Source organism: Trematomus bernacchii, unplaced genomic scaffold, assembly GCF_902827165.1.
Source record: "Trematomus bernacchii unplaced genomic scaffold, fTreBer1.1, whole genome shotgun sequence".
Taxonomy (NCBI): domain Eukaryota; kingdom Metazoa; phylum Chordata; class Actinopteri; order Perciformes; family Nototheniidae; genus Trematomus; species Trematomus bernacchii.
Window position 1 is genome coordinate 14,263,662 of NW_022987714.1, and position 10,242 is coordinate 14,273,903.

A 10,242-nucleotide genomic window follows, 5' to 3' on the forward strand; every position below is an offset into this window, starting at 1 on the left:
TCTGGAATGTGTTTGCAGGAATGCCTGGGAGCATGCATGACGCTCGGGTTTTGAGACTGTCCACATTGTGGGAGTTGGCCAGTCGTGGCAACTACTTTCCAGCTTGCACCAGGAACATTGGTGGGGTGAATGCTGGCTATTACATCCTGGGAGACAATGCCTATCCCTTGCAAAACTGGCTCATAAAACCCTTCGCTGACACTGGACGGCTAACAGAAGAACATGTGACATACAACAAGAAGATTTGCAGAGTACGGGTAGTGGTTGAAAACGCTTTTGGTAGACTGAAGGGAAGGTGGCGTTGCCTCATGAAAAGAAATGACTGTGATGTGAAACTTGTTAAATCAATGGTGCTGACATGCTGTGCTCTGCATAACCTCTGCGAGAGTCATGGAGAGACCTATGATGATGGGTGGGATGCACCAGCAGCAGCAGAGCCAGGGGTAGCAGTGGCACAAGGTGCAGAGGAGGAGGGCAGGGACATACGAGAGGGTCTGATGCGCTACCTGAATCCATAAAGTCATTGTATGGTATTGAACATAAATAAAAAAAGAATGTTTCACATACATGTGTTTGTCAAATTATTTAAACCCAAGAAATGTTATCAGAATTGACTATTTAGTAAATATTTGAATTTCAAGCACCAGTATTTACTGCCCCATAAAAATAATAATAATCTAAGCAAACTATAAACATAAATACAACAGTGTAAAACACAGAACTATATTCAGCTTCAAGGTTTTGTATTTTGTCATACGAACATAGCTACAGTGTAGTTATAGTTTATTTTGTTCTCTTTTAAATATATAAGCAATGTATGAGTCTAGCACAACGAGGGTATTACAATTGAGTAATTTTTACTACATGTATTCATAATACCATTACAAAATATGTAATGTGGATGAAGCTACTTTGCATTTTTATGCGGATGACACCGTGATGTACTGTGCAGGTCCCTCCATTAAGGAGGCTGTTGTTAAATTACAGGCTGTTTTTAACATTATTCAGACTCAGCTCTCTGAACTAAAGCTTCTTTTAAATGTTGAGAAAACCAAGGTAATGCTCTTTTCTAAAGCTAAAAAGACTCCAGAGACTGCTTTGGATATTGTGACTATGCAAGGACAAGTACTCCAAGTGGTTAGCTATTATAAATACCTTGGTATCTGGCTTGATGATTGTCTTACTTTTAAACTTCACGTCACTAATCTGCTTAAAAAGCTGAGGGTTAGACTAGGTTTCTTTTTCAGAAACAAGTCCTGTTTCTCTTTTGAAGCCAGGAAAAGGCTCTGTGACCTTTTTACCTGTGCTAGACTATGGTGATCTGATCTATATGAATGCACCTGCCCATTGCCTGGAAAGGTTAGATGCCGCCTGTCACAGCGCTCTGAGATGTGTTACTAACTGTAAAGCACTTACTCATCACTGTACCCTGTATGCCAAGGCAGGTCTGCCTTCACTTACTGTTCGGAGGCTCAGTCATTGGTACATGTTCATCTACAAAGCCATGCTGGGTAAACTACCTTCTTATATCTGCTCCTTGATCTCACAGAGTGGCAAGTAGCTATTGCCTGAGATCACAGGATGTGTTTTTATTACATGTGCCAAGTGCTAGGACTGTTTTAGGTACTAAAGCTTTTATGTGCGCTGCTCCTCTGGCTTGGAACACCATGCAAAAAACATTGAAACTGAGCATTTTGATTCCCTTGCATCGTTTTAAAGCACGGCTGGATGAAATGTTATTGGATACCTGCAAATGTAAATAGATGCTAATGTATACCCCTGTAATTATGTTGTGATGTCCTCTTGTTTTCTGTTTGTTTTTATATGTGTAACTCAATGTACCGCAGGTCTCCCTTGTAAAAGAGATCGTTGATCTCAATGGGATTTTTTTAACCTGGATAAATAAAGGCTACAAACAAACAAACATGATATTTCTGACTGACGAGGGACGCCTAGATGATGCCATCTTTCTGTGTGATCGCTGTTGGGTGCAATTATTTATCAACAAGCAATAAGATAAGTCACTTTATTGAACACAAAGTGTTTTCTTGCAGCAGCATAAAAAAGGCATGGCATTATACAAAAAAAAAAATGATTGTATTGTATTACAGATAAAAAATATACAAGAAACTACAGCCATAGGTTATTGGTTCACAGAGGCGGAGGAGACTGAGCGGACGTTCCCCCTAGCACCTGGCAAATAGTGCGCATGAAGGATGCATTAAAGCTCTCTACGCGAGCCATCTCCTCCCTTCTCAAGGTGGCTTCCAACAGCCTCGCCTCCCTCGCCTCCACCAGGGACTGGTTCATGTACTGAGCCTGCAGGGCCCGGTCTTCCCTCAGCTCGGCATGGATCTTCTCCTGCTGGGCATGGCTCTTCTCCTGCTGGGCCAGGTTCTTCTCCTGCTGGGCCAGGTTCTGCTCCTGGTGTTCCTTCTGCTGGGCCAGTTGCAGTTCCAGTTCCTCTCGTCTCCTCTTGCCTGGGTGACAAGATAATAATATAAATAATTAGCAATAACAATGAAGAAACACAGGTACAGGTCACACAAGGATATAAGAATAAAATGTATAAACAGAACAGTAAGGATGAATTAAAGAAAGTTCTGGCCCTATATACTAGCTGCTTACTAGCTAGTTACTTTACTTGTAACTAAGCATTCGCACACAGTGGTACAGCTTATTTTACTACTGACGATGGATGGTCTACATTTTATTTTAAAAGTCACAATTCCAGCCTATTTCTTACCTAGAACCACACGCGGTGTCGAGCTGGCACTCGGCGTTGGTGTCTGTGCTCGAGCTGGAGTTTGTGCTGTAGATATGGATGATATCGATGCACCGGACGGTGTTGGTTCATCCTCGTTATTCAAAACGTAATCATCTAGAACAGAAACATGACTTGTTAATTCCACAAACTACTGCAGCACAATACTATAAATAGCAACAACAACTATAGAAAAGACAAACTGAACGTAAACAATGGCACATGTGGTGTTAGCAAACACTAGCTCTAGCTAATGCTATCTGCCTTAGCTAGCCTTCGGGGCTCCATAAAACCATGGGTTGTCGAACATAAATGTAAGGATAAAATAGACTTATTTGTTAGAAGTGAGCTTTAGAACAGATAGGGACACAAAGGTTCCAAGAAAATAACAGAGCGTTAGCAAAAACTTACCATTCATAGACTCCAGTAACGCTGTTGCTGAGTCGAGGCCTCCCTCCCTCCCAACGCTAGCCGGTCTATGGCCGTAAATGCTGTTCATGAGGTCGAACCACTTCCAGTTTTTCCTAGCGGCCCCACTGGTGTTGTTGTTGTCCTTCACCAAGCGATATTCACCCTTAAGCTTTTTAAGTTTTTCCCTACACTGCACGACAGTCCAGGAGTACCCGCTTGTGGCCATTAGTGTAGACACCTCCTGAAATACTTTAATATTTCGAGTCATCCCGTCGAGCTCCCGCTGGATCTTTTCATCAGATATGTAATGGAGGAACGTCGTGACTTCCTCGACCGACCATGGTGTGCTTTTCTTTGCCATTGTTAATCCTCTGTTGACAAAAATGCTGCAAGCATCGCTATATATATATGCGACGCTAGGGATTATCTCGCGCACGATTGTGACGATTCTCTCCGACCAATCAGCAGCCGAGAGCGTTGACGTCACAAACTCAGCCCGGTTGCCTCTGGCCCTGGCCCCACGATTTTATGAGGCCAGAAAAACTGTGAATTAGGACCAGCCTGCCGGTACTAGGCCAAGTGGAAACGCAACCACAAACGGGCCGCTGACGTCACAGCCCTCTTAAACCGGGCTGCGGGCTGTAGTGGAAACGCGGCGTGTGCTAAAGCTTTGCATCCACTGAGGATGTACTTTTCCAGCCACTGTATTATTATGAGAGTCTCAGGCCAACTGTCAGCACTGTTCAGTGCAACCATACTAACAAATGAGTTCATTAATCATTCGTTTTTATTATCTTGCATAGGCAGATCCTAAAAATAATCATTCGGCCTCCAGTATGTCAACTGATTGTTTTTTAAAGGAACCATTTATTTACAGACGGTTGATAAAAAAATATATTAAAAACCTGCATTTGCATGATTATTTAATGAATTAGTGAATAGTTGGATAAGCCATTTTGTATGAAACTTTTGTTTTATGTGAGAATCAGCATTGCTTCATGTTATGAATTCAAGGAGATACAGATGTCATGTATCTGTAATAAATAAGAGTTTATGAAGACAACTAAACTGTATTTCTGTGTATCCAGGTTGACTACTGGCATGCGTTTCGCTCCATTTTCCTGCCTGGAGAGGGGCTCCTGGATTCAGGGGAGCCAGGACAGGGACCTCTCCCTGATGCTACACGAGAGTCTGCAGCCAGCCGTGTGCCTCCATAAATATCAGACTTAAAAGAGCCTTTTGATGGTTAGTCGGAGAGGAGCAGAGTATCCACCCAATGCAAACATTACTGAGCTGTTGACTGCATCGGATTGGTGGTATTCTGAGCCGACTGAACGTGCACTGAACAAAATCATAATTTGAGCACTTTTTTTATATTACAGGTGCTGAAATGTTATAAAACATGCAGGTTCAAATGAATTAAGTGGGGAACAGAGGTGTAACTTTAACAGTTAGTTGAGGATCTAGTTACTATATTGAAGATTTTGGAATTAGTGTGTATTAAGCATTTTATTAAAGAAAAAGTATTATTATCAAAATATACTTAATGTGCAAAAAGTAAATACAGTAATGCAGAATTGCCGTTTTTGAATACAGCATGTTGAATTATTGGATATAAATGTTGGCAATCAATTAAGTTTTATCTTAACCTATAATAATAATTTGACAATTTGCTTTTGAACTTGAGAGAAACAGAAGTATAACATAAGGGACATTTCAAGTATAGTACGAATACCTGAATATTTTATATATATATATTTAGACTTACTTAAAGGGGACCTATCATGCAAAATGCACTTTTGTACGTCTTTTATACATGAATATGTGTCCCCGGTGTTCCAGGGAACTCACCAAGTGTCAGAAAACACAACCCTCTCTATTTTCCTCCATACCCAAATCTCTAAAAAAGGGGCTGCAACGGATCTGATAAAAACTGATCCAGATTTGAACACTGTCCTGACGTCAGGACGGTGGCGCTACGGCTATTGGGCCAACTCCACCAATCAGGAGGAGACAGCCACGGCCATTGCCGTTCGAAAGCGCTGGAGACGCTGTAGTACATATGCCAGGCCAGTAGATGGTGCTGTTCTCACTGAATCTGCCCAGAGCTAGAAATTGTCAAATTGAGCAAAATGAGGCATGGCTAAAATGCATGATCTGTTTGGTATTTTGAAGAAAAAAATAAGTATAAATATTAGGGCTGTCAAGTTAACGCGTTAATAACGCGTTAACGCAAAAAAAAATAAACGCCACTAATTATTTTAACGCGATTAACGCATGTATATTTTTTGTCCTCGGGCGCCCCGTAGTTTCAGAGCGCATCGAGTTTAAAATACCATCTACAAGCTGATGCTGACAGCCCCGCTCCTGCCGCCCGCTTGTGGCAGACCACACTTCCACGCTCCCCGGCAGGCCCGGATTGGCCATCGGGAGGACCGGCAGGGTGTGTGTATGTGTGGTGCGAGCGAGGCACACCTTACGTGTTGTTGTTGTTGTTAGCATCTGGTGCTAGCTAGCTGCGCTAACGGATATAAGGAGCTGTTTCAATGAAAACAGAGGAGCGACATTTTGCCGACAACTGCGCCGAGCACTTGACTTTATGCAGGTAGCCAGACAGTGGGACATTGTACGAAAAGTCAGCACACTCTATAGATAGTGCGCGCAACATGATTGCAGCGTCCAGGCAGCTCCCGTTCGAGCATATATGCCTTGAGCTGCACATAGCTCCAACGATCCATCACAGTGTCTCCACATTCACACACACACACACACACACACACACACACACACACACACACACACACACACGTCTTCTCACAATCTGCTGAAGCTCGCAAAGCTACATGTCTTGCAATCAATGACCCAAATTAGTTTAATCTTGTGTGTGTATGACTTTTGCAAAACTATTCCAAGCACCAAAATATGTTTTCGTGTGCCTTGTTTACTCTTTTTCGGAGTCATGCATATTTGATATATTTTGTTGTTAGTTGCTTATACAGCTTTTACTGCAGCAATTCCATCATTTTTTTTCTAACTGTATATTCTCAAGTAAAGTTCACGCCTTCACTTTGAGATAGTATGTTACAAACAATGCCTGTATTCCACACTCAACCAAAAAAAAGCAAAGTGGTAAAACCAACCAGACTATAAAAAACACTTGTTTTCTGAGCCTATTGTATGCAAGAACAAGTGTAACATGTAAATGATTGGCTATGTTACTCTAAAATAGTGAAATACTGTTCTAGTGTTAAAGACTATTTGCTGACTAGAGACAGTATCTTTGCATTTTGGAATTTAGAGTTGGTATTTCATGAACAAACAGTTGTTTTAAACAGTAAACTATTTGGCTAATAGTGTGATACAGGTGTGTTGCTGTGTTAAGAGTTTGGAAAAAAGTGTCTTAAAGCTCAACGCCATATTATGTTCCAAACCACATCAAGGATTATTTCTGAAATAGTATGGAGCTCAAACGCTTTCTCTTTTGCGGGTTTACCACAAGGTGAGTACCTTTTTATATGCTGCTTTTTTACACATATTCTCTCCAGTACAGCGTTAGCGTTAAGTTGGGTGATCTCTATTGATATAAGAAGATATTCTACAGTCATATCAATTTAGTTTTGGCTAACAACAGGTTCCATTTTAGCTGCACAGTGTCATGTTTTAAAATCCATGTAATTTTGTTCCAGGGAGGCGTGTTGTGCAGTGGGTTGAGCATTGGTGTTCGGATCAGGGGGTCACAGGTTCAAACCCCACTGCAGTCAGCATGTCATTGTGTCCCTGGGCAAGACACTTCACCCCAAATTGCTCCTGTGGGGATTGCCCACAGTATTGAGTATGTAAGTCGCTTTGGATAAAAGCATCTAACAGGTGACATGTAATGTAATGTTCCAGATGGAACAGGTTTAAGCCCAACCCTCCGGCAAAGCTAAAGGCAGTCCAACTGCTCCACTGAGCTCGATACCTTTGGCTGACTTAGTCCATCTGTGATGTAGATGTGAATGGTTCAGGCCCTACATCCAGGACATGGATAAACCATACACTCCAGCATGTGCACTTCACACTACATATTAGCTCACTACTCCCTCACTGTGAGTGGGACCCAGGTACTTCTCAACAAAAACAGGCTTGTTTAATATCCTGTCTCCAAAATTGTGTAACAAGCTCCCCATTGATATCAGGACAGCAGAAAGCCTACACATATTTTGTCGCAGATTGAAAACCGTCTGTTCGACTGCACCTTGGCCAATAATAATAATCAAAATTAAAAAAGGAAATTGAACCTAAACAATTAATTCAGAAACTGCATACCATTTAAATGCATCATTCAATTGTTTAATAAGAAAACAGTCTTTTAATCTTTTTTTAAGAACATAATATCAAACAAAAACAAAGGTTGTATTGTCAATGTAAGAACTGCACATTGTAAAGCTATGCTATTGGTTATTGAGTCTTTCAGCTCTCTGATGGCGGGGGGGCAGCTCGGCGCACAGCCTTGGTCAGGGCTTGTTGGATGACAGGGTACAGTTTATAGCATCCCTCGATGCAGGTCCGGACCCCAGCTGTCAGAGTCTCTTCAGTCATTTCTCCATCTGACTGCAGCCCAGAAATCTGGTTCAGGCTAGGGAGGAAAGCTACAGTCAGACCACCCTGGTTCTCACTGCTGACTGAGTTGCAGCTGTTTTCCTCCATGTAAGAAGGATCGACAACATAAGAGGCGCCATTCTGACGTATGGAACAACCAAGCACCAGATCATACATTTCGATTCCTGCATCTGCAAGAGCGAGGGAAGCGCACGTGACAGCATGGGCCAGAACTGAGCCGCTGTTCTCAACAACCATCACATTAACCTCAATCTGAGAGCGGGGATATTTATGGAGGCACACGGCTGGCTGCAGACTCTCATGTAGCATCAGGGAGAGGTCCTTGTCCTGGCTTCCCTGAATCCAGGAGCCCCTCTCCAGGCAGGAAAATGGAGCGAAACGCATGTCAGTAGTCAACCTGGAAACACAGAAATAGTTTAGCTGTTTTCATAAAGTCTTTCTATATTATTTATTACAGATACATGACATTGGTGTCTCCTCGAATGCATGTTGAAGAGATACTGATACTGACATAAAAGTATGAAGCAAAATGGCTTAAAAAAAACCGATATTGGCTACCCAATCTACTCTCTGTTATTCATTTTGGTATTAAAGCTAAAAAATAAACATTCGTACTAATATTTATGTTTACGTCACGTCGGCCTGTCTTTTCACATCTTTATTCAATGTTTGAAATAAGTCTTCTCACTTTAGGTACTTTTAACTTCTGTTGAACACTTAAATTGTCTATCTTAAGTTTATTTTTGAGCTGCTTTTTACTGCTTATTTATTCAGGCCGGATGTGTAAGTCACAAGATATCGCTTTAACATAAGCGTTTAACTTGCGGTAGAGCAATACCCGAGTCAAATAAAAGTATTAATTGATTAATGAAATCAGGACATACTTTCCACATTTCATATCGGTCTCATCTTTCCGCTCCATTTCTCTGGGGCCGTAAACGCAGCACATCAACTTGGTGTTTCCAGCTTCGATGTACGCGGAGCCTTTAGCCTGGCTCACCAGCCCGCAGCGCACAAACACCGGCCGGACGTCTACCTGGTCCCGCTGCCGACCGTCCGCTCTGGGCCCGTGCGAGGGGAGAACGGCCGCATGTTTACACAAAAACAAAGTCGGACTTTGAGAAACTTCTGGGCCGCGTACACGTTTGGTGTCAGTCGGCATGGTGGTGCACAGAAAAGGAAATGTGACGGCGTGTGGAAAACAGTCCGGCAGAAAAACAGTCCCCCGAAACAAAGCAAGCGGAGAAATGATTCCGCGTGGCAGAATGAAACACTGAGAAAAATATATCTTATCTTAGATATAGGCAAAAACAGTTATATAATCAACACTATTTCATTGTAATTATTGAGCCACAAAATTACAAATTATTATAACATGTGTGATATTTGTCATGGTGATCTGGCCTAAGACCTAAACATCCACATTACTTTCCAAAACGATTACATATTGTTACTGGTGGGGAAAAACTAAATGTGCAATGTCATCCTTCTCATTTAACCCTTGTATGGTATTCGGGTCTGTGGGACCCGTTTTCATTATTTAGGTAAAGAAAAATGATATGATAAATTATTTTTTCAAACTCACACTCAATGCCCATGGCTCATTTTCTGTGAAGAACATACAGAACACATTTTCAATGGCCACCCACTGTACACCCCCCCCTACACATTTACATTACATACAGGGTGTTCGGGTCCCGGGGCTCACACAGGTGTGGAAATTGTAGGTCTTGTGCACCTGTGGGCCTTGTGTGTGTGTGTGTGTGTGTGTGTGTGTGTGTGTGTGTGTGTGTGTGTGTGTGTGTGTGTGTGTGTGTGTGTGTGTGTGTGTGTGTGTGTGTGTGTGTGTGTGTGTGTGTGAGAGAGAGACTTTTGTGTTTCTGCCCCCCACATTCCCGCATTATGTCTTGCGGGAACCAATCTTTATTTTGTTCACACTCTATCCAAGCTGCAGATTTGGGGCGAGACACAATAAATAAAGCTTTGCCAGTTTGGGTCAGTACTGATCAAGATGGCCAAATGATTCTCTGCTCTGCTCATAGGGCCTTGCAAATTATTTTGGAAGAGAGAGAACCATTTAATGATGATGTAGAGGAAGAGGAAGAGGTTTCAGAATGTGAGGATCACATTTCTGAGAATTCTGAGTCTGACAGTGACTTTGAAGAAAAGGATGAGATTGAGCATCAGCTAGTTACAAAAAAAAGACGAGCCACAGGACCAGCCGGTCAGCGGGCAAAAAAACAAGTAGCACTTTAATTCATTAATGTGATCTAACAAATGTAAAAGGGCAAATATTAACCATATATGCTGTTTATATTGCTTGTAATTGAGATGAAGTAAACATCTGTTCAGTATTTTAACATAAAATAGTTTTGATTGTGTTGAATTGAAGCCCAAAAAGGCAGCGGGTCCACCAGACCCACGAACACTGGCTGAGTAACACAAATATGAACACCATACAATGG

The 10,242-nt window shown here is 42.0% G+C and overlaps 2 protein-coding genes across 2 annotated transcripts; both read right to left on the bottom strand.

Moving 5' to 3' along the window:
• Nucleotides 1-2,012: 2,012 nt before the first annotated feature.
• LOC117491705 lies at nucleotides 2,013-3,644 on the bottom strand. Its single transcript, XM_034141794.1, has 3 exons — nucleotides 3,176-3,644; nucleotides 2,747-2,881; nucleotides 2,013-2,480 (listed from the first exon to the last, which is right to left on the bottom strand). The coding sequence occupies exons 1-3, from the start codon at nucleotides 3,534-3,536 to the stop codon at nucleotides 2,152-2,154; spliced, it is 825 nt and encodes a 274-aa protein (XP_033997685.1). The 5' UTR covers nucleotides 3,537-3,644; the 3' UTR covers nucleotides 2,013-2,151.
• Nucleotides 3,645-7,485: 3,841 nt separating this feature from the next.
• Nucleotides 7,486-9,019, bottom strand: exosc6 (exosome component 6). Its single transcript, XM_034141105.1, has 2 exons — nucleotides 8,662-9,019; nucleotides 7,486-8,174 (listed from the first exon to the last, which is right to left on the bottom strand). Exons 1-2 carry the CDS (start codon nucleotides 8,937-8,939, stop codon nucleotides 7,628-7,630), a joined length of 825 nt encoding a protein of 274 aa, XP_033996996.1. The 5' UTR covers nucleotides 8,940-9,019; the 3' UTR covers nucleotides 7,486-7,627.
• Nucleotides 9,020-10,242: the final 1,223 nt, after the last annotated feature.

What these genes read in the sequence shown, in the direction of transcription:
- LOC117491705 (XM_034141794.1), bottom strand. Translation starts at nt 3,536, where the DNA reads ATGGCAAAGAAAAGCACACCATGGTCGGTCGAGGAAGTCACGACGTTC. An exon ending in GTTACTGGAGTCTATGAATG is followed by an intron (nt 2,882 to 3,175) that starts GTAAGTTTTTGC and finishes TTTCTGTTCTAG; the next exon opens with ATGATTACGTTTTGAATAAC. An exon ending in GACACCGCGTGTGGTTCTAG is followed by an intron (nt 2,481 to 2,746) that starts GTAAGAAATAGG and finishes CTTGTCACCCAG; the next exon opens with GCAAGAGGAGACGAGAGGAA.
- exosc6 (XM_034141105.1), bottom strand. Translation starts at nt 8,939, where the DNA reads ATGCCGACTGACACCAAACGTGTACGCGGCCCAGAAGTTTCTCAAAGT. An exon ending in ACCGATATGAAATGTGGAAA is followed by an intron (nt 8,175 to 8,661) that starts GTATGTCCTGAT and finishes CTGTGTTTCCAG; the next exon opens with GTTGACTACTGACATGCGTT.